Source organism: Panthera tigris, chromosome B3 (assembly GCF_018350195.1).
Source record: "Panthera tigris isolate Pti1 chromosome B3, P.tigris_Pti1_mat1.1, whole genome shotgun sequence".
NCBI lineage: Eukaryota > Metazoa > Chordata > Mammalia > Carnivora > Felidae > Panthera > Panthera tigris.
In genome coordinates, this window is record NC_056665.1 from 550,966 (window position 1) to 577,194 (window position 26,229).

A 26,229-nucleotide genomic window follows, 5' to 3' on the forward strand; every position below is an offset into this window, starting at 1 on the left:
CAGAGGTGTCGGCCACGCCTTCCCCGGTGCCTCAGGCGGTCCGGTCCGGGGCGGGTCCCCGCAAACACGCCCAGCCTGGGCTGCCTCATTACCGGGAGCAGCGCGGGCTCCCAGCTCTCGACGGCTGGCTTGGCCGACGGCGCGGGCACACGCTCCGGACCAGCCAACATAGAGGGGGAAGGCCCGCTGGGCCCACGCGGCCCAGAGTCCTCGGCGCGGTCCTCTGCCTGGAAGCCGGGTCCCTAGAGAGCTGCCGGGACTGATCTTCGAGGTGAGACGGGCCACCAGGGGCGAGGGCCACTGTGGCGGGGTCCGGGAGCCGGTGAGGAAGCCGCTACCGGGGCAGGCTGCGACCGACCGTGTGACACGGAGTGGGGCACCTGGAGGTGATCTGGCTCAGCTCCCAGCCTGGGCCTCTCAGGGTTGGGGAAATGTTTGGACGCCCTGGGTGTCCGGGAGCTGGGCTCTCTGAGCGCCCTGGGCAGAGGGACGTCGGGAACAGGGTTGGGGAGGACTGCCAAGGGCGGTGAGGACTCTGCGTAGCAGGAGGCCAGGGGGCCCGGTCTCTTGCCTCATCCTAGTGAGCGAGCCCGCCTGGGAGCAGAGACGGAGGCCTCCGGTGGGTCCGTTTCTCAAGCTAGTGGCCCTGTGGGCTCAGGAGGCAGCAGATTAGAGACCGGTGCCAGGCCTGGAGAGGGTGAGCCCTGCCTGGGGCCCGAGCGGCCTCGGCCGTGACACACGCTGTGTCTCTGTTGCAGGGCGGTCTGGTGGAGCGGGGCCTCCCCCGGGCTGATGAGTTCCCTGCGGTCCCGGCGCCGTCCTGGGTGAGCTAGAGACCGCGGCCCCGCGGGGACCATGCCAGAGATGCTCCTGCTCAGGTCTGCCGGCTCCGTCCTGAGGACCGTGTAAGGAAGCAGGCCCCGCCTCCTCCACCGGAGCCGGACCCCCCGTCACTGCAGTTAATCACCCTCCCAGTCGTACCGAAGCATTGTCTCCTCCTTACTCCCAGAAAGATCCGTGATGGCCCCGGAAGTAGGAGGAGAGCAGACGTGCACATGCACTTTGCCGGGCTCACATGTGCTCATGAGGCCACAGGGTTGGCGCGGAGCGCCGGGGCTCAGAGAGGTGCAGTGCCTTGCCCACAGTCACCCAGCTAGTGAAGCGAGCTGAACCCAGGCAGGCCAGTTCTGACGAACCTCAATGCTATATTGTCCAAGAAGGCATTTATTGAGCCCCTGTTGTGTACAGGACAGTGACCTGGCTGCTAAACGCTGAAAGGGAAGAAAGACCACAGAAATAGCCAGGCGATGCACCCCCGTCCAGGAGGGGCTCCCATGGGAAAGCCCATGGGCTTGTGTGTCTGCTGACTCCTGCTCTGCACCTCAGTGTGGCCCAGGGCCCAAGGACACACGGCCCACAGAGCTTACCAAGCCATGTGTGGCCTTCAGAGCCTAAACCTGAGTGTTCAAAGGCTGTGAGAGTGAGAGTGTTGCAGATAATCCCTGAGGGCTCCCTGGAGGAGTTGCTGAATGAGGCTCAGTGGGCTCTCCCATCAGCGCCTCTGGCAAGACAGGCAGAGAAGGGAGAGACCACCTGACCAGAGATGGTCGGGAGAGGGAGTGCAGGCTCCCCCAGGCCCCCGCCCAGCCCCCACCGCGCACAGTGTAGGCACGCCACGCGCCCTTCGAGGGCTTCCTTGCTCCCAGAGCCACTGGGCAGGTGCTAAAGACATTTGGTTTCTGTGTAAGAAGAGGGCTAGGTGCTTATGGGGTGTGTGAGGGCAGGAGGAGTGTGGTGTTCCAGAAGGCCGGGAACACTGTGCTAAGCACCTACGTCGGGCCGGGGCGCTAATCACGGTGGCCCCACCTCACTTGAGGGTCCCTGAGTGGATCCCGGTGCCACGCTGTCCAGAGCGCAGGAGTCAGAAGGGCCCAGGTGCGTGTGAGGGGTCAGAGCTGTGGGGACGCTTCGCATGTCACGTGCCCTCCTTTGAGGATGACAGATCCCACTCTGGAAGCTGTGCCTCTGGCTTACAGTCTGGGGACAGCAGGCTGGGTGGTCCGGCTTCACCACGATGCACCCCAGGGTGCCCCAGGTGAGCGGCTGCCCCCACAGGAACGCAGGCGGGGGTGAGCGATGATACAGCAGCGGCGTCCCCAACGCTGATATGGGGGCTGTGGCCACACGGGAGGGCGCAGACCCCAGCGTGACAGGGCGTGGCTCCCTTCCCGGGCGTGTTGAGTGGACAGGACACCAGTTACTAGTTATGGCCCCGAGTGAGCAGGAACGTTATAGGAAGGTTGGGCTCAGTCAGTGGGCGAGGGTGACATCCCCGGAAAGAGATGGGATCTCAAGGGCTCTGGTGAGGGGAAGAGTGTGCTTTCCTCACTTGGAAAATTGGAATTTGGCCTTCTCTTAATTAGGCATCCGGTATCCTTCGGGCACAGGGCTTAGGGGTTGAGTGGGAACCTCTTGCGCGACATGGGCCGTGAGCAAGGTGTCCCTGTCACGGCAGGCAGAGGCAGGGGACCCACTCCACCCTGTCACCGAGGGAAGGACAGAGCAGGATGGGGGAGTGGACGTCAGCACATCTGAGTCACGAGAGACTGGCCAAGGTCCCCAGCAAACAGAAGGCTCTAGTCATGATGAGTATGTTTGGCTCCCGGCTTCCTTAGGCGGCCGTCTTTTCCTGTAGTCTGGGTTTCGCTGTTTTAAATCCAGAACCAGTTTATACAGATTTCATTAGCGGGGGAAATGTCTGTGCCTTTTGATGGCGAGGGTTTCCAGACTTGTCTGTGAGGAGGTGGCTCGGATGGCGAGCGATCACAGCCAGTGGCGGCCCTGGCCCGTCCGAGGGTGAGCTGCCCAGCGGGTGCTGTCAAAGGCCAACCCTCTGGAAGACTCGCTCGTCTCCGGGACGTGGCCGGGACAGCATGGACATTGCACCAAGTTTGTGGCACCCGCGTTGGGGCTCCCGGTGGGGGGACCTCATTCGTGTCTGCGCCCAGAGCTCAGGGCTGTTTGTATCAGTATAATGTGGAGGGGCCCCTCTGCGACCCCAACGTAATGGTGGTGACCAATGACCCACAGTCGGCTGGACGAGCTCCAAGCTCAGAACCCTCCACCTGGTGCGGAAGCCCCACCCCAGAAATTGTATCCTTTCACCCCTCCGGTGGCTTCCCTGGGACAGGCCACCTTGCTCACACACAAGAAGGGGACCAACTCAGCCCCCACTCAGCCCCCTTGTCCCTACGCCCCTCCCTTCACAACCTCCTGATGTCTTTCGATTTAAAACCTATCAGGTTCTTAAGCAGACTGCCTCCAGGTGGGCCTGGGTGTGTTCGCAAACTTAGTTTGAACCTGCAGTACCAGCAAGAAGTAAGACCGAGTGTGACAAACAGGTAACTGGCCCGACAGCCTGGGAACTGGGTGGGGGTGGGACTAGCCCCACCCTGACGGGAGCCAGGGTCCCGTCCTCAGGGCTGCCGTGACCAGTTGTGCAGGCTGCAGGCTGCACAACTCCAGTAGGCACTGTTTGCATAGCCGATGACTGTGAAACGTGTCCCTGGAGTTGTGTGGGGTTACATTCCTGCCTGGCTGAGGTGTGCACTGACCTCCGTCTGCTCCTCACCCAGGTGGTTGAGGTCTGGCCGGTTGAACCCTGAGGAAGAATGCTGCTGTGGATCAATAGGTTGACCACGAGGCCCTATAACCCCTTGGGCTCTCTGGCTGGAAGGGAGATCATTGTCCAGGGCCACCATGCCTGGGAAGCGAGGAGGATGTGGACCAGAGCTCTCTAGCCCATGCCTGTCCTCTCCACTGGGGAAGGCATAGGGCACCCGACACGCCCTCCTGGGAGGAGAGGCCCGTGGGAGCCCTGGCACCGTCCTCAGCTCTGCTCTGAGCTTCTAAGCGTGACTGTTTTCAATGCCCGAGGCCTGGTGGATGTGGGGTGAGGAGGGGGGCCCCCGCTGGAGTCGTGCTCGGAGTCCTGTCCGGACGGGGACACCCGAGTCCAGAGAGAGCCACACAACAGAGGAGTGTGCAGCAGCCCTCGGAGCCTGTGGGACAGGCTGGGTGGGCTGAGGGTGGCCCTACAGCTACTGAGGTCCTGTTCCCTGACCCCCACGGGGACGCAGAGCAGCCCGCGAGGCGGAGAGAGGCCGGCGGCACCCCCAGGTGCCGACGTGGGTGCGGGGCCGGCACCGGAGAGCCGGGCCAGGCCCCGAGGGTCTCACGTCGTTTCTCCCCTCCCCTCCAGCTCTCCGAGTGATGGGCAGGCGCTCTCCAAAGAGTCCCTCGGCCATGCTCTCCCGCTCTCGTCCCCGTCCCCGGAGAAGGCGAGGGGTGCCCAGCTGGATTGCTCAGGTGAGCGGCCGGGAGGCTGTGGGCTGCGGGCAGAGGCAGAGGCGAGCTGGGGGCCCAGCACACCCTTTCCTCGGGGCCGCGTCGGGGCCGAGCGCGAGGGAAGGCAAGGGGTGGTGGGGAGGGCCGCGGCGGGAGGCGGTGGGGCCTCCCCTGGGGCCGGGCTGCCGGGCCGCTGGGACCCGGTGGAGCCCCTGTCTGTCGCCTGCGGCGAGGCCGGCGGGTGGCAGCCAGCAGAGTCCGTGCGGAGGCTTGGAGAGTCGTGTGCCCTTTTAAAGACCTTGACCCTCAGATAATTGCACTTTGAGGGAGGCAGAGTTACCATTTACCCCGAAGAGTCATCAAAGCGGTAGTAACACAGGGCGTGCTCGTTTTTAATGGCTCATGACAACACTGTGGCAAAGCACAAGCTGAACGAACACGGACACAGCGAGTGCCTGGCACGGAGGGTCGCCGTCTCCTGAGTTCTGCGCTGTCCGTGGGGTGGTCCACTGTTGTCGTTTTGTCCCTGTCCGGTGTCACCTCTGGGGGGCAAAGAGCGGCCCGCGGAGGGGCGGGTCTTCCCGGGCTTGAGTCCCCCGGGCTCCTCAGAGCAGCCCCGGCCCCCAGAGCACCCCGACCCCCGGCCCGGGGCTTTGGTGGAAGCCTTTGTGGCGGGCGTATCTCTGTAGGATGATCTTCAGTCCGGGCCCACCTGGCGTCCTCCCCGTCGTCAGCCGAGGCGTGGGTTTCGGGGAGCAAGCGGTAGTGTGTGAGGTGGTGTTTGGGCCCCTGGCGGGTGAGGGCGGAACCAGGCAAGAGGTGGAAGGGGGAGGCCCGGGGCCCCCTCCCCCAGATTTCCTCTGGCCTGGCTTTCCTGGGCGGGGGACGGGCCTGGTGGGAGGACAGAGGCAGGGTCAAGGCGGAGGTCGCCATGCCCGTTGGAAGAGACGCAAAGAGGCGTAAGGAGGGCGGGTTCCTTGGGCGCCCCGGGCCGCCTGGCTTCCTGCGGAGCGAATGCCGGTCGCCTCCCGCCGTGGGGCGCCTGCTGCCATCAGACAAGCCGCTCCTCTCCCAGGCCGAGCGTCGCCGGCCAGAGGGGTCTCCTGGCACCGTTTCTGTCAGCGGGCACCGGGGGGAGCCGCCCCACGGGACCCTGCACTGCCCAGGGCACTGCCGGGCGGGCCTCCTGAGCCCCCACGGGCCCGGCGTGCGGCTCGTGCTCGGCCCAGCCTCCCCTGTGCAGCCCCCGTGTCTCTGGGGAGCAGCTGCGGAGACGCGCCCGGCCAGGTGCCAGCCTGCTGCCAGGGGCGGGGTGGGGCGGGGCAGGGGGGTGGCTTCTCTCCAGACTCCCAGGCAACTTGAGGAGCCCGGCTCTCAACTCCCGGGAAGGGGGCGGGAGCCTGTGCTTCTCTCTGGAAGGTTGGGGAAGGCGCTGGCTGCGTGGGAGACTAAGGGGCGGGGCTTGGAGGCTACCACCACCGGGATTGAGCCCTGAGAAGAGGGCGGACTTCTGTTGGACTTGTCCCCTGGGCCGGCTTTGTGCTGCTGGCACTCTTCACCTCATCTTCAAAACAGCCCTAGGGCAGGCACTTTCGCATTCCCATTTGATGGAGGAAACCATCTCAGAGAGGCCCCGTGAGTTTCTCAGAGTCACACAGCTAGTAAGAAGTAGAACTCTCAACTGGCCACGCTGCCTCTTTGGGCCTTGGTGACAGTACGGTCCCCTCCAGGCCCTGCCTCCCCTCCAGCTAACTGCTGGGCTAGCAGCCCCCCTGGGCATCTTCCTTCAGGAGCGAGCGTCCACCTGAGTCTCCTTGAGTTCCCAGAAGCTTGAAGGTCCCCAAGCCCCTGTCCAGGCTAGGCTCTGAGCTGGTGGTGGGGGTGGGGGGCGGGAGCCCCTGAATAGGGCCACAGAGCTGCCAGAATCTGACCCCTACACAAAGGCAGCCTTGTGCCAGGGCCTGGAGACACATTGCTTTCTAGTTCTTTCTAGCTGAGCACAAACCCCCAGCTGGAGCAGGGCAAGGCCAAGACCCCAGGGAAGGGGAGGAGGGCAGGGGAGAGCAGCCGCTGGGGACGGGGCTTCTTCCCCATACCCGTGCTTCCTAGGAACCCCCCACACCCACTGGGGAGCTCTGGTGCTGGGGGTTTCTAGCCCCGTGAAGTCCCTGGTGGGTCAGGGGGTACAAAGGGCACCGCTCAGTCTCTCAGTCTTGCCCTCCCCAGATGCTCAAGGTCATGGCTTCTCTTTGGCTGCAAGGAGACAGATACCACCCTTGACCTGGGGAGCCCACAGCCTGAGGCTGGGGACAGTGGGAGGCAGAAGACAGCTCAGCTGAGCCTGGGGTGGGGGTGGGGTGGGGGTGGGGAGGGGATGGGAGGGAAGGCTTCCCAGAGAACAGAGGACACTCGAGCAGGTAGATCCTCACCTGAGAAGCGGGAACAGTGGGAACCCCAGCCTCCTCAACCACAAACAGGTTGGGGGCACCCGTGCTCTAGGGCTCCGGGCTGAGCTGCTCCCACCCCGGGCCCAGACCTCTCTTCTCTCCAGCCGATGGAGACCAGCTCAGGGTCCCCTGTGCGTTTCCGGAGCACGTCCACCGCCGTGTCCCCAGAGCCCATGTCAGCCCGCCCCAGCCCCCGCCCTGCAGATCCAGGTTGCAATTCAGATGGGGAAATGGAGGCCCAGGGAGCCCAGGGTTTCTCCGCTTAGTGGCCACAAGTCCACAGCCCCTGGCCCTCGGGCAAGAAGGCTGGCTCCCAGGTGGAACGGGTGTCTCCCCTGAACCACTGAGAAACCTCAGACACCGTGGAGCCAACACTCCATTCTAGTGGGTTCCGTACAAGGGCTAGACAAACCGTTCTGTCCCAGGCCGGCCTTGTCCTTATCTGGAGTCACATCCTTCTCTTTCTCTTATACTTCCCCTAGAGTGCCTGGCATGGGGTGGGCGGTTTCCAAGGGCCCGTGTGGAGTGGGAGTGTGCCGGCTCTAGTCCGTGACTGGCCTCTGTGGCAGGGACACCAGGGTCCAGTCAGAAGGAGCATTCTTGGAGAGAGATCTGTCCCTGGCCGAGAACCACCTTTCTCCTAGGGCCAGCGTACCCCTCCATCTGTACAACAGGCCACTTCCCACAGAAAATATCCCTGGGGCCTCTCCTCTCTGAGTTCTCCTCCCCAGACAACTGAGAGTGATTTCCTCTGCTATTCAGATGCTGTTATTCCAGAGCCCCAAGGAAAATAGCTCCCTGCCTGCCCAGCCACCCCCTGAATAATGGGTGATTGATAAGGTCAGGCCGTGACCTGGGCTGAGGGAGAGAGACAGGAGGAGGAAGGAGAGGTCGAGGAGAGGGGAGGAGGGGGGGGGGGAGGAGGGGGGAGGAGGGGGTGGAGGATGTGGAAGAGGGAGGAGAAGGAGGTGGAGGGAGAAGGGAGGGGGGTGGAGGAGGGGGAGGGAGGAGGAGGAGGGGAGAGGAGGATGTGGAAGAGGGAGGAGAAGGAGGTGGAGGGAGAAGGGAGGGGGGTGGAGGAGGGGGGAGGAGAAGGGGGAGGGGGAGGAGGGAGAGGAGGAGGAGGGGGAGGAGGATGTGGAAGAGGGAGGAAAAGGAGGTGGAAGGAGAAGGGAGGGGGGTGGAGGAGGGGGAGGGGGGAGGAGGTGGAGGGGGGAGGAAGAGGTGGAAGGGGGAGGGGGAGGGGGGAGGAGGAGGGAGAAGGGCAGGCGGGCCCTGGGAAAGCCCACCCGCAGCACTCAGCGGTCACCCTCTGCCTCGTGCTCTGGGCCGTGGGCTGTATTGTGTGCTGGCTGGGTTCTCTGTCACTTGAATGGCTGGTTGCCTTTTGGAGCTGGGTCCAGTCGGGATCTAGGGCGCCTTCCTGGGTGACAGGGACCGTGATTGGGTCCTGGCCATGCCCTTGGCTGTTACTGTAGCAGTGAGCTTGGTTGGGTCTGGCAGGTCTGTGTCCCTGTGAACTTCAAGGTGGGGTGTGGACAGCTCGGTCGGTAGAGCATGTGACTCTCGATCTCAGAGTCGTGAGTTCGGGCCACACGCTGGGGTGGAGAAGAAAAAAATGAAAAGAATAAAGGACTGGCAGGTCACCCTGACTTCGTATGTCTCTGTCATCAGCCTGGGGACCACATGGCTTGTGTCCCTCCCTGCTGCTTGGTCCCGGGCGGCCCACCCTGTGGCAGAGGGTCAGGGGACTCGGCCACCACTTTCTCCTCCCCCAACAGCGTCCCCAAGGGAACGGACTGTGGCCCTCCCAGGCCTACACCCGTTCACTGACCCGCTCTGGGTGCAAGGCAGCCCCCAGGACGGACTGAGGTCTTGTCCCACTTCTGCCCCTACCCTGCTGTGACCTTGGCTACCCCTGCCTCTCCGGGACTCAAGCCTTCTCACTCTGACGTGCTGTGTGGGAATTTGCGACTGGCCCTCTAGCCCCCAGCTAAAGTTCTGTCTGTCGGCATCCCTAATGGGTGGCACACGTGTTCCCACCAGGGGGCGCTTGCAGGGGCACGGAGTCTAGGGGAGGAAGGGAGAGGTTCCTGAGGCCGAGCGTGGGAGCTTTGTGACGCTCACGCACATGCCTGCACTTGTGATGCGCACTGTCCACCCGATGTCCTCCTGTGGACGCTTCCTGGTCGTTCAACGTCCTTAAACACTTCGTATTAATGACCACCGAGAGCCCAGGGCGTGGCCGCACCCTGGTGGGTCCCCAGCCCCTGTTGGACATGGGTGACCACAGTGCTGTCTCTGTATCTCTGCTTGGTTCCCACGGGCGCGTCCTGGAAGCGTGATTTCTGGCTCAAAGGTGACTCCGTCTTGGAGCCCGTGACGTGTGTCACCCTCTTGCCCCCAGGAAGGTTGAGCCAGCTCACACTCCCACCCTGCACAGCACCCTGGCCGGCAGTGAGTGTCGTCTGGGTGCCTGGGGACATCTCTGCTGCTTCACGCTTTCCACTTTGGGAGAGACCCAGGTCAGCAGGCTGGCGGTGGGTCCGGCGGCTTCAGTCCCAGCAGGTGGTCATGAGGACAGGCAGGGAAGGAAAGAGCCCAGGAGGTGGCCAGGGGCTCCGCTCCCCGCCCGCCGTGGCCTCCGTCACCCTGTAGGTCAGCGCGCCTGCCCCAGACAGCGGCCTCCGTGGCGCAGTGGCCTCGCGGGCCTGGTTCAGGGCCTGGGCTCTGTGCCCAGTCCTGCAGTCGGGGGACACGGCTGGGGTCCACGGCTCAGGCTTGTGGGCGCGTGCGTCCTTCCGAGTGCTCCGTCCACCTTGCTAAGAACGGGGCTTCTGACTCAAGGTCCAGAGACTTCTATTTGGACAGAGATAAGGCTGAGCGGTGGGAGCACGTGGAGGTGAGGGGACAGAGGGGAGCGTGAGACACCCCAGGCTCGGAGATGCTCTGTCTTCCTTCTGGGCAGCCGGCACCAGAGGCTGAGGCCCCGAGCCGTGGCAGCTGCACCAGAAGGATCCTGAACAGGGCAGGGCCTCCCAGGCCTGCAGGACGGGAGGCCCCCGTGCGTGGTGGGGAGGGGGCCCAGCAGCGTGGCGGGGGCAGGGGGGCCGAGCGCCGCTCAGGCTGGCTGTGAGGAAGGGGGCGGGCCGAGGTCACAGGGGCCAGGAGCCCTTTGGGGAGGGCCTTCCTAGAGGCCACAGTGTGGACACAACCCTGTGGTCAAGGGGAGTCATGGGAGGCCCTCGAACAGGTCAGATCTGGGTTCAGAAAGGTCACTCCGGGAGCCCCAGAACATGGGAAGAGGCAGTGGCCTAAGGTGACAGCTGTCCAGGATCACGGCTCCTGAGGCTTCTAGGACTTGGGCAGGAGGCAGGACAGTCCTTTCCCAAAGGAGCTGGGGTCAGCATGGGCCTGTGGGTTGGAACCCCAGCTTTGCCAGCAGCCGGAAGCTGTTCCCCGGCCTGCTTCTCTTGGGGTCTGCAGGGACGGAACAGAGGTTGTGACCGAAGACACACACCCCCACCGGGCACGAGGCAGGTGCTCGGGAAGCAGGACCTCTGACCACAGGGGAGTGACTCCGGGGGGTGAGGACTGGGTATCGAGAGGGGCTGGAGGTGGAGCCCCGGGCCCCGCCCCTGCACAGAGACAGAGGGCCCTTCTCTCCTCCATCCCCTCTGTCCTCCCTCGAGCGGGAGCGCAGGTGCCGTGAGGTGAGGCCGCTGACAGGGAGGGGGGTCCGCGCCGGGTGCAGGAGAGCAGAAGTTAGATGAAGGAGCTCTAAAATGTCCCCCAAAAGTCCAAAAGCTTTTCCCTTCTGATCCAGTGAACACTTCTAGAACTCTCTCCTGCGGGGAGCCTAGAACGAGGGTGAAAGCTGGGAGCCGTCTGAGTGTGTGTGGGGGGCGGGGGTGGCTGAGATGTGCTCCACCAGGGACTTACTGGGGTCACAGAACTGAGGATGGGTGACCTGGTCCACACAGTGTTTTCTAGAAGTGCGAGCCGACATTTACAACTCCCGGACGTCGGGTGAGCCTCGGTATCCATTCCCGCCAGACGGCAGCTCCCAGGCCGAGGGCAGCCTCCCCTTCAGCGGCGCCGTGCCCCCCAGTCCCCACCACCCCTGTTCCTCCCTGACACAGAGGCTGGGGTGAGGTCGGGCACCATCCTGGTCTTTACCAGAAACAAAGAAACAGGAGGCTCAGATCAGCCCCTCGGGGCGCTGCCATTCTTGTTGCTTTGACCTTCTGTCCAGCCGGTCTGTCCCCGGCCCGTTCTCAGGAGGCAGAGGCAGGACCTCGGGATCTGAGGGAGCCCTGCCTTGGGACAAGTTCCAGCTGGCGTGACGGCGGGAGCAGACACAGGGGCCTCTGTGTCTCCAAGGCCTCCGCCTCCTTGCTGCATCCCTAAGCCTTGTCCGTGCTTCGGGGCCATCAGACCTCCTCCTCCGGGCAGCCTCCCGCCCACCCCAATCCCTCGCCTGTCTGCCAGCAGCCAAAGCACTTTCGGGACCAAAGTCCCGACCCGAGGAAGGCCCAGGGGCCCCGGGAGGGGGTGACCCTAGGCCGGCGTGATCCCAGCCGCGGTCTCCCCCTGCAGAGGAGCCGCTGTGGACCACCCGGGCCGACGGACGCGTCCACCTGCGTGTCCACCCCATCTGCCCACAGCCGCCCTACACCGTGCACCAGATGTTCCATGAGGCCCTGGACAAGTACAGGGACCTCAGCGCCCTGGGCTTCAAGCGCCAGGGCGTGTGGGAGCACATCTCTTACTCCCAGTACTACCTGCTGGCCCGGAGAACCGCCAAGGGCTTCTTGAAGGTGAGGGCCCCTCCCCAGACCTGCCCTCCAGCTCTGGGCCCTCGGAGGCCTGCTCCCCGACCCCCGCCTGACAAGCCTTTAGAAATGATAACTGTGGAGCCTCCAACACTTTTTGGGTGGGTGCGGTGGGCCGGGCCCCGTTCTGAGGGTTTTACCTTTACTGAGCCCTCATCACCCGCCGGGCACTCAGCACTTACTTTTCATTTGTGCTCGCGTTCGGATGAGCGGGGCCGCCTGGTGTGCTGGGCGGGAAGGGCCCGGGGTGCCCTCTGACTGGGTGCCTGGGAGGCTGGTCCCTGCGCTCTGGAAGGGGCCCCGCTGGGCGTGAGAGGCCCCTTCTGAGCCGGCTGACCGGGCCTGTCTGCCTTGGTCCTGGAGCTCGGCCTGGAGCGGGCCCACAGCGTGGCCATCCTTGGCTTCAACTCCCCGGAGTGGTTCTTCTCGGCGGTGGGCACGGTGTTTGCAGGGTGAGTGGCTGTGGGTGGGGCAGGGTCTCTGGTGGGTCGGGGGTGGGCCAAAAGTGGAAGGAGGGTTGTTTCCTCTTTCCCCAACTTCCCCTTCCTCCCGGGGGCCTCCTCTGCCTGTCTGGGCCCTCCAGGGCAGGGGCTGGGCCTCTGCACTGGCTCAGACAGGACCCCTCCTGGGTCTCCCGCAGGGGCATCGTCACCGGCATCTATACCACCAGCTCCCCGGAGGCCTGTCAGTACATCGCCCACGACTCCCGCGCCAACATCATCGTGGTCGACACACAGAAGCAGCTGGAAAAGATCTTGAAGGTCTGGGGGAGTGCGGAACTGGGCTTGGGGGCCCCGGGCCGGGTGTCCTCGTAGCCTCCAGCTTACAAAGGGCTTTTCCATCCCTCCCTCCCGGACCCCTCCCCCTCATCCTCCACAGCAACCCCACGTCACACACATACACGTACAACAAGACAAGGCAACGGGTGCCCACCCACTCGCCTGGTCGGGCCGCTGAGGCCCAGAGTTAGGAAATGTCCACCCCAGGTAAAATTTGCATCATGCAAGCTTCCGAGCAGACCAGGCTGCAAGAGTGTGGCCGGCCCTCGTGTGCTGGTCCCACATGTCGTGTTCCGTCGTGCAGTGTGCCAGTCTGCCTCTTCCGCTGAAGTTTTTGAAGCAAATCTCTGACATGAACTCATGTCCCCCCTGAGTATTTCAATAGGCATGCATTCTCCACGAGCACACGAAATGTCTCTCACACGATCCCGGTGGTCTCATCAGCCACCCACCGCAGGGCCGTTTTGACATAGGTGCCTTTGAATCAGGACACGAACCGGCCACAGGCCGTGTGTGGCCATGTCTCTGTCTTTAATTCAGAACAAAGCCCAGGCTGGCCGGCCGGCCGGCAGCGTCCTTACCTGGGAACCTGCTTGAAATGCAAACCCCGGGGCGCCTGGGTGGCTCAGTCGGTTAAACGGCCGACTTCGGCTCAGGTCATGATCTCACGGTCCGTGGGTTCGAGCCCCGCGTCAGGCTCTGTGCTGAAAGCTCAGAGCCTGGAGCCTGTTTCAGATTCTGTGTCTCCCTCTCTCTGACCCTCCCCCATTCATGCTCTGTCTCTCTCTGTCTCAAAAATAAATGTTAAAAAAAAAAAAAAAAAAAAGAAATGCAAACCCCGAGGCCCCACCCCAGACCTGCTGCATCTGACACCGGGGGCGTGGGGCCCCGCACGCTGTCCTGAACACACCTGCCAGGCGGGGGGGTGGGGTGGGGGGCGCGGCACGGGACCACACGTGGGGGCTGTTGCCGTCAGCCTGCGGCAGAAGCCGGGTCAACGGTCCCGGGCAGTGTCCCGAGATCCGGATTGATCCGCTCTCCTCCTCTCCCTCAACTTCTGGGGGTGGGGGCGGGCACCGCTCCTCCACCGTGACGGTCCCCACCAGCCTTTCTCCACTGACGGTCACCACTGAGTGGAGGCAGAATGTCGGTTTTCTAATTCACCGGCTGGGACTTTTCTCCAGAGAGAGAACTGTGTCTCACTGCCTGGGGCACTTTGCCACCGGAAGCCCCTGTTTGTACACACGTGTGGTGGGCAGGATGACGCGGTGTCTCGGCGACTGCTCTCTGTGCACGTCTGAAAGGACACGCATCGGCGACGTTAACGTCGGCGTGGCTGATGGCTTCATCGTGTGTGTCCTTGTTGATTTTCTCTGTTCCACCGAAGACCAGGGCCGAGAGCTGAACCCCCAGTTGTGATTGTGGATTTGTCCATTTCTGCTGTCAGTTCCATCAGTTTTGGCTTCGGGGATTTTGCAGTTCTGTTATATATATACCCGCATGGAGTTGTGTGTCCCCTCAATTCAGTAACCGCTTTGTCGCTAAGAAACATCCCTAAAGAGAAACATTCTTGTCCCAGAGCTACTCTGTCTTACGCTGCGAGAGTCACCGCAGAATTCTTGTGATTAGTGTTTGCACGGCGTGTATTTCTGCTTTATTTTGCCTGGAACCTATCGGGTCCTTAGGTTTAGAGCCAAGTCCCCCTGTAGACTGCACAGACTTGGGTCCTGCCTTTCTGTCCCACCGGACAAACTAAATCGACCAGTTTGCTGCTCCTACGTGTCCTGTGCTTTGTCCCTTTTCTCCCCTGCCCGGAGTTCTTTTGGATTGAGTTTTTTATTTTTACTTTATCTTGTTTTTTGGTATTCCGTTTTCTCTCCAGTGGCTAATTAGCTCCCCCTCTTTGCTATTACGCTAGGGTTTGCCTTTGCCTTTTTAACTACGCACAGTCCACTTTATTACACGATCTATACTGCCATCTAGTGTCAGGCCATACTACTTACCATCACACGACTACATTGCTTCACATGTAAAGCAGGAATCTTGCAACAACATACTTCCTCCTCCCCCCTGTCCTTGGCGCTGTTTGCAACGTACGTCTATAAGGTTATAAACCCTACAGTACACTGTTTTGAACACAATTAAAATTTTTTTAATTGTTTATTTTTGAGAGACAGAGACAGAGTGCAAGCAGGGGAGAGGCAGAGAGAGGGAGACACAGAATCTGAAGCAGGAAGCAGGCTCCAGGCTCCGAGCTGTCAGCACAGAGCCCGACGCAGGGCTCAAACCCACGAGCTGTGAGATCATGACCTGAGCCGAAGTCGGATGCTTAACCGACTGAGCCAGCCGGGTGCCCCACAGACATTTTGAAAGAAGGAAAAATGTCTTTCATATTTACCCACGTTTGCCACCGACAGTCCTCATTCCTTTACGTGGATACATGTTTGCATCTGGTGTCATCTCCTGCCTTAGCAGTTTTCTTCTGGGCACCTGGGTGGCTCAGACAGTGAGCATCTGACTCTTGATCTCAGCTCAGGTCATGATCTCAGGGTCGTGAGTTCAGGCCCTGTTCTGGGCTCTATGCTGGGCATGAAGCGTACTTAAAAAAATTTTTTTTTCCTTGTAACACAGATCTGATGGTAACACATTCTCTCAGTCTCTCTTTGTCTGCAAACATGTTTATTTCCATTTTTTCAAAAGATATTTTCACGTAGTTTAAAATTCTGTGATGACAGGGTTTCTTTTATTCTTTTAGCCTTTTAAAGAGTCCATTCCAATGTTTTTAACTTTACATAGTTTCTGATGAGAAGTCTATTATTTCATATCTTTGTTCCTCTCCGTATATTTGGGTATCTTGATTCTTTGGCTGCTTATTTATTGATGTTTTTTGGCTTCTTGTTTTTATTTTAATTGCAGCACAGCTAACATTCAGTGTTATAGTAGTTTCAGGTGTACAGATAATGACTCTGCACTTCCCTACATCACCCGGTGCTCATCGGGACAAGTGTCCTCCTTCCCCGTCCCGTTTCCCTGTCCCCCACCCCTGCCCCTTCAGTAACTGTCAGTGAGCTCTCTGTAGTTGAGAGTCTGTTCATTGGTTTGCTCCTCTCTTATTTCCCTTTGCTTGTTTGGTTTCTTAAATTCCACGTATGAGTGAAATCATACGGTATTTGTCTTTCTTGATTTATTTTACTTAGAATAACACTGTCTAGCTCCATCCATGTTGTTGCAAATGGCAAGATTTCATTCTTTGTTTTAAAAATATTTTTATTTATTTTTGAGATAGAGACAGAGCATGAGCAGGGGAGGGGCAGAGAAAGAGGGAGACACAGAATCCAAAGCAGGCTCCAGGCTCTGAGCTGTCAGCACAGAGCCCGACGCTGGGCTCGAACTCACAGACTGTGAGATCATGACCTGAGCTGAAGTCGGACGCTTAACCGACTGAGCCACCCAGGTGCCCCGATTCTTTTTTTTTTTTTTTTAAGTTTATTTATTTATTTTGAGAGCAAGAGAGAGAGTGTGTGTGAGCAGGGAAGGGGCGGAAAGAGAGGGAATCCCAAGCAGATTTTGCACTGTCAGCGCAGAGCCTGACTCAGGGCTTGAACTCACTAACCATGAGATCATGACCTAAGCTGAGATCAAGAGTTTGATGCTTAAATGACTGAGCCACCAGGTGCCCCACGATTTCATTCTTTTTGATCACCGAGTAATACTCCCATATATATATATATATATATATATATATATATATATATATACATATATATATATATACCACATTTTCTTTATCCATTCATCCCTAGATGGACATCTGGGCTCTTTCCATACTTTGGCTATTGTCGATAGTGCTGCTATAAACACGGGGGTGCATGTGTGCCTTCGAAACAGCACACCTGTATCCCGTGGATAAATGCCTAGTAGTGCGACTGCTGGGTCATAGGGTAGTTCTATTTTTAGTTTTTGGAGGAACCTCCACACTGTTTTCCAGAGCGGCTGCACCAGCTTGCATTCCCACCAACAGTGCACGAGGGTTCCTCTTTCTTCTCTGGCTGCTTTTAAGATTTTTTCTTCATCGCTGGTGATCAGCGTTTGATTACGTTGTATCTTGGTGTGGTTTTCCTTTGTTTATCCTGCTTGGGGTTCGTTGTGAGTCTTGAACTGGTGGGTTTATAATAAAATGTGGAAACTTCTCAGGCTGCTTTTCAATTTTCAGAAAAAAATTTCCTGGGACTCCAATTACATGTATGTCAGGGGTCTTGATATTCTCCCATAGGTCGTGTTTTTCCAGGGTTCTTTTTTCTCTCTGAACTTTACTTTGAGACTCGTGTTTGGCCCTTCTGGGCCGGTTTATATGGTCTTCACCCTCAGGCTAGGTGAGCTCCAGCACTCAGATCTGACCTTTCCAGGTCTCCGCTCCGCACGGCAGGGGCCCTGTGTCCTGCTGACAGACACGTGGATGGTTCTGGCCCCTGTGGCCTCCCGTGGTCCTCCAGCTCCCTGGTGGTTCACTCTCTGCCGGGCACACTGGCTCAGCCAAGGACTCGGGAGGACAGGGCCCCTGACTACAGATTTCTAGAACTCTCTCTCTTCATAGTATCTCCTCGCTGGTGTCCAGTCCCATCACCTTCCTGAACTCTGGGCTCTGTTAACCTCCACTCAGCAAGATGACCAAGTTCTGTTCTCCCTCTGTCCCTCTCTCTGTCCTCCCATCCCCTCTGTCCCCCACTTTGTACCCCCGTCTGTCCCCCAGGCTGTCCCCTCCCTCTCTGTCCCCTCTGTCCCTCCTCATCCCTCTCTCTGTTCCTGCCCCAGTCTGTCCCCTCCCCTCTGTCCCCTCATCTCTGTCCCCTTTGTTCCTTCCCTATCCCTCTCTGTTGTGGGATGAGCCATACTTGGTTCAGCCAGCCCCTGGGGTGCTTGGTTCCCTCCTGAGGGGACGGCTATGCACGAAGGGTGGCCAGCGTTCCAGTGGGTCACAGGTCAGAGCCAGGGGACCCAGCGACCACAGTGCCTGCCAGGCAGACCGCAGAAACCACAGTGCCTGGAGACGGGGCTCTTGTCAGCGGGTAACTTTCTTTAACGAGACCCCATTATGTTTCCCGTCCACACAGATCTGGAAAAACCTGCCACATCTGAAGGCCGTAGTGACATACAGAGAGGCCCCTGCAAGGAAGATGGCCCGCGTGTACACGGTATGGGTGGAGGGCCTGGGGACAGGGGGCGCCCGGCCAGCGGCCCAGCTGACCGAGTGCCCGCTCTCCCCGCCTGGCTGCAGATGCACGAAGTCATGGGACTGGGGGACGAGCTGCCGGAGGAGACCCTGGACGCCGTCATCAGCGCCCAGCAGCCCAACCAGTGCTGTGTGCTGATCTATACCTCGGGCACCACCGGGAGCCCCAAGGGCGTGATGCTGAGTCAGGACAACGTAGGACGGGGCCCAGATGGGTGGGCGCGGCTGCTGGTGGACGTTGCCCTGGCCCCTCAGCTCAGGGGCCCAGGAGACATAGGACAGCCCGTGGGTCTGCGGCCCGCCCGCGCCGAGCCCAGCAAAGGCGAGGAGGGGGGCAGGGGAGGCCTGTCCCGGGAGCTCCCCGCAGAGATGTCCCCGAAGTAGCCGAAGCCCCGGGGTGAGTCTTCCAGGGCCGGCTTGTGGACCCTGCCGGGGCCGTCTGCCCGTCCTCCAGGTCACGTGGACAGCGCGGCACTGCAGCCAGGCCGGCGGCATCCAGGCGGCGGAAGTCCAGCAGGAGGTGGTGGTCAGCTACCTGCCCCTCAGCCACATCGCCGCGCAATTCTACGACTTGTGGACGGGCATCCAGTGGGGGGCGCACATCTGCTTCGCCGAGCCTGACGCCCTGCAGGTCAGTCTGCTCGGCCAGTGCACTGTACCCCCCCCCCCCCCCGCCCCGAGCGCATGTGCTTGTGAGCATCTGTCACATTTCTTTCGGTGGCCATCAGCATGGCCCGCGCGGCCAACAAGAAGGGACTGACTGCCGAGGTTACACAGAGGAGAGGGCCAGAGTGGATGGGCGGGTCCACACGCCATTGAGGACAGGCCACAGCCCTGCTTCTCAGTCCCATAAACTACACCCATGCGGTGAAAACTCCCGTTAACCATGAGGAGCTGCCCCCGCCCCCCCCCCGGCCCCCCGCAGCTCACTGGCCCCGAGTGGTGTCCCTTGTCGGCTCCTAAACTGGTCCATTGCTTCGGGGGGTTCAACGGTCACGTCTGGGGGATAAGGCCGCCCCCAGGGCTGGGAGGGACCCAGGAGCTTCGAGGCCTCTGGCCACGTGACCAGGAGGGTTGGCAGCATGAGCGCACAAGGCGGGTCGTGTGCAGACGTACGTGTCCACATGTGGGCGCCCGTGTGGGGCCTGTGTGCAGGATGCCTCGGAGGTGTGCACGCGGACTCGGGTGTGGGGGCTTCTGGCACTGACCGCAGGCCCCCCTCTGGCGGCGGACAGGGGAGCCTGGCGAACACGCTGCGGGAGGTGGAGCCCACGTCCCACCTGGGGGTGCCTCGGGTGTGGGAGAAGATAATGGAACGCATCCAGGAGGTGGGGGCTGGGTCCGGCTTCATCCGGCGCAAGATGCTGCTGTGGGCCATGTCGGTGGCCCTGGAGCAGAACGTGACGTGCCCCAGCAGGTACCATGCGGGCCGGGACGAGGGGACAGGAGGCCGGGTGGGGGCAGGGCGGGGCCATGCGACCGTGGATGGGACAGGCTGGGCTCATCCCGGGGACCCCTGTGCGGAGGCCCTGGCAGGTGCTGGGCGTGAGACCTCCGTCACCGCATCTCTGTGCTCTGAGTGGGGGGCCCGACTTGTTCCGTCTGGGGTGGCATTCGCCAACCTGGAGCGGCTCCTGGGTCTCCAGAGGGGTTTCCTGACTTCAGTAGGTGTCTGCGGAAGAGGTCACGCTGACGTGGGCTTTTCCAGCCTCCAGGTGACCACTTGGAGGTCACCCCACTGCCTCTGACCACTTATCACATTCCCACAGGTGCTGTGGGAGGGTCAGTGGCATAAACCTGGCCTGTGCCGATTTAGAAACAGTTTCCATTACTAGTGAGTCTGCGAAACGGTATCGCGTCTCATGAGACATGTACATGTGTGCAAATACGGCTTCATTTGCACAGACACGGAGCGTGAAGACGCATGAACGACTCATTCGTGGGCTTCAGATGGGGTCAGACGTGTTTGTGCTTGTGTGTCCACGCACACGTGCTTCGAGTCTCTGCGCGTACGTGCGTGTGCGCCTGGACACAGCTGGACCCGTCTGACCTCCGGGCTCAGGACGTATCACACCTGTGTGTGCGTGCACGTTCACAGGTGGCCAGGCCGCCGTGCACCCACCAAATACCTTTTTCATGTGAGCGTGTGGTTCTTCCTGTGGACCGTTCTCCTTCCCCCACCAGTGACCTGAAGTCCTTCAAGGCCAGGCTGGCAGATTACCTGGTGCTGGCCAAGGTCCGCCAGGCGCTGGGCTTTGCCAGGTGTCGGAAGAACTTCTACGGAGCAGCCCCCTTGACCACAGAGACACAGCAGTTCTTCCTGGGCCTCAACATCCACTTGTATGGCGGCTACGGCCTCAGCGAGACCTCAGGGCCCCACTTCATTTCCAGCCTCTCCAACCACCGCCCCGGCAGGTACACGCGTGCCCGTGTGCCCGTGCTGATACCCCGGGGGACCTTGGACAAGTTCTGACGGAGGGACTTCCCTCCCTCCAGTAGGGTGGGATGTGTGGGAGGGGGTCCCCCCGAGGCTGATGGCCCGGGTTCCACTGGGCGGGGGGTTGGGGGACGGGGCCAGCCCCCGGTAGGGGGTGAACGGAGGGTCACCTGCTGTGCCTCGAGACCTCCCCTCCCTGCCGGCCCATCACAGGGCTTGAAGTTGTGCATTGGGACTCCATTCGTTCGTTCGTTCGCTCGCTCATTCATTCATTCGCCTTAAAGCTTCTTATTGGCGCCCCCTCAGCTCTAAGTCCCCTGTTGCAATACACAAATCCTGGGAGGGGACGCCTTCTGGCCGTCGGCCAAGAATGAGGAGCTGGGGAACCCGGGGGCTCCCAGGTGAGGCCTGACCCTGCCCTGAGGCGCCGTCTCCCTCTGACCGCCCCCAGCTCCGGCAAGGTGGTGCCAGGCTGCCTGGTGAAGCTGGTGAACAAGGACGCGGAGGGCGTCGGGGAGATCTGTCTGTGGGGCCGCACCATCTTCATGGGCTACCTAAACATGGAGGACAAAACGAGCGAGGCCATCGACGCCGAAGGCTGGCTGCACACAGGCGACACCGGGCGGCTGGACGAGGACGGCTTCCTCTTCATCACTGGACGCCTCAAAGGTGAGCTCTGCTGGCCGGCCTCGTGGCTGCAGGCGTTGGGGGGGGGGGTGTGTGTACTGACTGTACTGTTTGTACCCCGAGTACGGAGCGCATGTTAAGTTCCTGCACTTGGACTGACATCGTTTTATTTACCCCGACTTCCCAATGACGACACCCAGAGAGGTTAAGGAACTTGCCCAAGGTCACCCAGCTAGTAAGTGGTGGAGCTGGGTTTCAGACTTCTTAAAGAAACAAGGCAAGTCTTTCCAGAAGATTCTGGGGTGTAAATATCACGTATTTTTACACACAAACACGGGGATGATATCGAGAACACAGATTGGATATAAAATTTAAAATAAAACACGAGACCTCAAGTTTCCCATGACGAACGGGGCCCTCCCAAGGAGGAGAGCTGGGGACTTCTGCGGAAAAGGTGCTTTGCCCACTTGGCCCGAGGGGATGTAATGCCCAAACACATCCCTGCAGGAACCCCCACCCGTTTCCTGGGGAAACCGGCTCCATGAGTGGATCTCTCCAAGGCAGGGGTGCCATCGGGCCGGGCTCTGCTGGCCGTAGAGGGCGGGCTCTCGGCCGAGTCTGGGCGCCCAGGCTGCGAGCTCCCTGCTGCAGGGGTGGACTGACAGCGCCCTCTAGGGCTGAGCTCGGTGATGGCGGGGGAAGGGTGCAGTGCGTTTGGAGGTCAGCGCCCAGCATCACCGCCGAGAAGCCCGCCTGTCCCACGGCGTCGCCGTCGGGGGCTGGTCTGCCCGCCTGGACTCGCACCAGCTCCCCGAGTATCTTTGTGACACGGCCAGACGTCCACGTGAGGCCGTGGCCTTCCTCTGTGAGACGGTGCTGGCTACCAACAGGCCTGCTGCCTCCAAAAGCCCTCCAAGGTTTCGAGTTTGGTTCCATCGGATCTACTGACTGATGTGGTGAGAACGTATCTCTTCGCCACACTGAGTTCCGATCCATAAACGTGGTACCAATCGCTCAACACTGGACAAATACGTTTGAAAACATGAATGAGATCATTTTGTGGGAAAATGTAACTACTTGCAGAAAAGATAGTAAATTTAAACAGACCGGTTCCCATGGAAACAATAGTGACTGGCCCCTCCCCACCCCCCTGCCACACACATACGCAAAAGACAAAACACGGAGACCAGCAGGGTGTCCTGAGGAATCCCAATGACAATTCAACTGTTTTTGGGCACAGAAAAGAAGGAAAAATTCCAAATTTTTGGTGAGGTGAGTATAACATTGATACCAAAATCTTGAAAAGGTTGTATTTAAAAAGAAAACTGTGGGGGCGCCTGGGTGGCGCAGTCGGTTAAGCGTCCGACTTCAGCCAGGTCATGATCTCGCGGTCTGTGAGTTCGAGCCCCGCGTCAGGCTCTGGGCTGATGGCTCAGAGCCTGGAGCCTGTTTCCGATTCTGTGTCTCCCTCTCTCTCTGCCCCTCCCCCGTTCATGCTCTGTCTCTCTCTGTCCCAAAAATAAATAAAAAACGTTGAAAAAAAAATTAAAAAAAAAAAAAAAACTGTGGACCAATGACTTTCATGAGCATATATGCTAAAATCCTGCATAAAATAGTCGCAAACAATGTCTGCCAGCACATTAAAAAAATAACCCATCATAACTAAGTTATGGAAATGCAGGGATATGTATTAAGAGAACTTTAAAAGTTTTATCATCTGCACATATGTTGAAAAGGTATTTCACAAGAATCGTTAATGTCCTCATTCGTGGAAAAAAGCACGGGATAAAACCAGAAATGGATGACCACTTGCTTAGCATAACGAAGCCAGAAGCCAGGAGCAGGACCGGATGCCCATTATCCACGTCCCGCAGTGTTCGTGGTGCCGGCCACGGCCGCGGGACGGAGAGCCAGCTCCCTAAGGAGGGTGACAGCACCGCGCACACGGAAAGCCAAGACCGCCACCGGGAACCATGGCTTCCGTTTGCACGGCGATTTAGAAGGACTGCGGAAGAAACTAGTCCATCTACGATCACAACAGACAGGATAAAACATTTACGCGCAAAGAACGGAGCCCCTGTGACTACTGGAGAAAAACAGAAAAACAGAAATTCTGTGTCGTGTCAGAAGGCGGGAGGTCTGTGGCTCCAACCATGGGAGCCGTGAAAAGGGACTAACAAACTTTTACTACATTACAGACAGAACAAACCAGTGGTCAAACCACCACGAGCAAAGGCGGGCGACGAAGCTGGGAAAGTGTCCGCAGCCCCTGTGGTGTCAATCGGGGTCACACGGTCCAGTTTAAACAAGGACCCCGTCTATCCCTCGGCATCCTTAAATTTTTTTTTTTAATGTTTACTTATTTTTTGAGAGAGAGAAAGAGACAGCACGAGTGAGGGAGGGGCAGAGAGAGAGGGAGACACACAATCTGAAGCAGGTTCCAGGCTCTGAGCCGTCAGCACAGAGCCCGTCGCTGGGCTCGAACCCATGAACCATGAGATCGTGACCGAAGTCAGGACGCTTAACCGACTGAGCCCCCAGGTGCCCCCCGCCCTCGGTGTGCTTACACTGAGGTCTGTCGGCAACGTTCACAGCGTGCAGGTATTTGCACGCCTCTCCTTAGATTTGCCCTGAGTATTCTATGTTGGGTGCTGTCGTAAATAGCATCACATAAAATCTGCGTTCTGCTTGCCTGCCGAGGGCACACAGGCTGCTTCCGCGCCCTCCTGGGGTGGCGGGGCCTCGACGAACCATGTGACTCTGCTGGCTTGTGTGTTCCTTCCAAACCTTCAGGGACACGGCCGGATCGTCTTCAAATAAGGACAGTTTCGTTCCGTCGTTCCATTCCTGTATCTCTCTTGCCTCTGCGCCGGCAGGACAACTGGAGCCGCGTGCGGTGAATGGACGCGGGGACAGCGATCGTCCTGTGTTGTTCCTGATCTCGGGAGGGACACTTTCAACATTTTATCCTGGATGTGTTTCGCGTGTGGTCTTGGGGGGTGTTTGTCTCCATGCCGTTTGCTGAGGGTTTCTAGCGGGTACTGACGGTGTAAGACGCAGGTGGGGGTGAGCGGGTGGTCAGGGAAAGCGCAGGAAGGCAGGGGTGGTGAGGGACGCCCACTCTCGCTGCCCTGGACACGCCCGGTCTGACGGCTTCCTCCCCGGCCGTCCTCTGTGCCACGGCCCGGTGAGCTCGCTGCAGCCAGGGCTGTCTCCTTCTTCTCTGCCCGACGTCAACATGGGGCCTGCACACAGTGTGACTGATTCCTCTGTGTCCAACTAGAACAGGGGGCACAATCCAGCTAGAGCAGTCCGGGTGTATTCAGTGAACGTCCGCTTACTCCCACCTGGCCTGGCGGGAAGAGACCAGAGCACTGAGTGCCAGCACCTGCTCGCGCACGGCCCTCCGCAGGACGAGGGGCGGACACTGCGAGAGCAGCTTAGACACGGGAGGGCCAGCGTGGACGAGGTGGGGGGCCTCCTGAGCTGAGCGGCCCTTGAGAGCAGGCGGTGCGCTCTGGACTGCTGGGGACGGGAGGGCGTTTGGGAAGGGGGTAGGCGAGTGAGAGGTGCCTCCGAGGGTGTGCGCCGCCCCCCCCCCCCCCCCCCGCCGGCTGCACCTCCCCAAGTGGCCGGTGTGGCTTCCAGGGGCCGTGGCCCAGGCTTGGGTCCTGGTTCCGCGGGGGTGCTGGACTAAAGCCCGTGCCCGGGGCCTGGCCCTGCCTCCCCAGAGATAATCATCACAGCCGGAGGGGAGAACGTGCCCCCTGTGCCCATCGAGGATGCCGTGAAGATGGAGCTGCCCGTCATCAGCAACGCCATGCTCGTCGGGGACCAGAGGAAGTTCCTGTCCATGCTGCTCACCTTGAAGGTGCGTCTGGGCGTCTGGCTCGGGAGGGGCGGCCGGACTGGGGGTCCGGCCCCAGCAGGAGGCAGGCCCGGCTGGGACGCGCGTGGGGTCTCGTGACTATATCCTGGGATGACCTGTCGGCTACCTGCACAAGGGGTGGTGTAGCTTGTGGGAACACACTCTGCCCTGCGCACCGCCCCCAACCCCCACAACTGATAATGTACTGCTGTGACCGTCCCTCTGTCCCAGCGCTGCCCCGCTCACATGCTCAGAGCCCAGGGTGCCGGACGTACGGGAGAGGGTCCCTGCTTTAGACCATGGTGTGCTGGCCAAGGGCCGTCCGGTGTCATCCCGCCACAGGCTCCACGCACCGTGGGCCCCACACAGCCGGGGCGGCATCCTACCCACCGTTGAGCCATCTTTCGGGAATAGCTCACAGCGAGCCACATCCTTGGCCCCAGCAAACCCTCCTCGAGATGGGCTCGCGTCTCATGGGGTGAGGCCCGCGCCGGCTCTGACCTCTGGCTTTTCAGTGCACGCTGGACCCAGACGCCTGTCACCCAACGGACCACCTGACCGAGCAAGCCGTGCAGTTCTGCCGGCAGGTGGGGAGCAGCGCCACCACCGTGTCTGAGATCGTGGGGAGGAGGGACGAGGCCGTGTACCAGGCCATTGAAGAAGGGATTCAGAGAGTCAACAGGAAGGCAGCCGCCCAACCCTACCACATCCAGAAGTGGGCCATTCTCCAGAAGGACTTCTCCGTGGCAGGGGGAGAGCTGGGTAGGGGTTCCCTCATTTGTCCCCACTACTCCGGGGGCCGTGCAGGAGGACACAGCTGGCCAGGGGTGTGGGCTGGCAGGGTGAGCCTGGCGAACCCACAGATCGGTTCCAACACGACCCTTAACTCTGCTTCGACCGTGGGACCGTTTCCCCTGAAATCACAATGGGACCCCCGGACTGACACCGAGGCCCTACTGGTGCCTGGGCTGGGGCCAGCTGGCTCCCGGGGGGGGCGAGACCACCGGCATCTCCTGTGAAGTCGGGGGTGGAGCCCCCCTGCGGCACAGCCCACAGACCAGAGCAGGCCTCTGGTGCCGCCTCAGCTGGACGCGGGGGCCGCTCTCCACTGTAGCACGCTGGCGTGTCCGCCCCGGGGCGGGTGGGAGCGGCTTCCCCGGGAAGCGCCCTCTGAGCCATCAAGGCCGAGGCGGGGTGTAAGCACTCGGTACCGCTGAGCTGCCGTCAGAGGCGGGGATCCCCACGACACATCTTCCCAGATTTCTCCGAGCCCGGGCCTCACCCCTCCTTCCACTTGCTCTCTCAGGTCCCACGTTGAAACTGAGACGGTTCACAGTCCTGGACAAGTACAAAGACGTCATCGATTCCTTTTACCAGGAGCAGAAAAAGTGACAGGGGGACATCCTCCCAGTCTCTGCCGAAGACGGCAGGCCTCCCGGGGACATCCTGAGCTCCAGGTGCCCTTGGGTCTGGGAGGTCTCCAGGTCAGGGTGAGGCAGTGACGCTTTGCCGACGGCAGCTGACAATTCCAGGAAGCTTCGTGCGTGGGTACTTTTCGTTTTCAGCATTGCCTTTTGTTCAGGTGACACGTGAGCTCGGCTCTCCCTCCAGAGCTGACGGGGGGGGGGGGGGGGGGGACGGGTCCCAGCCCGAGCGCCA

The 26,229-nt window shown here is 60.4% G+C and overlaps 1 protein-coding gene across 2 annotated transcripts; it reads left to right on the forward strand.

The window, feature by feature from the left end:
- ACSBG1 (acyl-CoA synthetase bubblegum family member 1) lies at positions 1-26,195 on the forward strand. Of its 2 annotated transcripts, XM_042987845.1 has the most exons (16): positions 1-271; positions 759-905; positions 3,303-3,401; positions 4,262-4,368; positions 11,394-11,614; positions 11,993-12,081; positions 12,270-12,390; positions 17,520-17,600; positions 17,684-17,833; positions 18,093-18,269; positions 18,874-19,055; positions 19,823-20,053; positions 20,527-20,744; positions 24,434-24,573; positions 25,086-25,332; positions 25,877-26,195. In XM_042987845.1, exons 2-16 carry the CDS (start codon positions 856-858, stop codon positions 25,960-25,962), a joined length of 2,199 nt encoding a protein of 732 aa, XP_042843779.1. In that variant the 5' UTR covers positions 1-271; positions 759-855; the 3' UTR covers positions 25,963-26,195. The 2 variants fall into 2 exon arrangements, with proteins under 2 accessions (XP_042843779.1, XP_042843778.1); XM_042987844.1 differs by lacking the exons at positions 1-271; positions 759-905 and having other exon boundaries at positions 3,016-3,401.
- Positions 26,196-26,229: the final 34 nt, after the last annotated feature.

Excerpts from the sequence above, each read along its gene's own strand:
- ACSBG1 (XM_042987844.1), top strand. The coding sequence starts at position 3,067 with ATGGTGGTGACCAATGACCCACAGTCGGCTGGACGAGCTCCAAGCTCA. Across the intron at positions 4,369-11,393 it reads TGCCCAGCTGGATTGCTCAG|AGGAGCCGCTGTGGACCACC; the intron begins GTGAGCGGCCGG and ends CTCCCCCTGCAG. Across the intron at positions 25,333-25,876 it reads CGTGGCAGGGGGAGAGCTGG|GTCCCACGTTGAAACTGAGA; the intron begins GTAGGGGTTCCC and ends TTGCTCTCTCAG.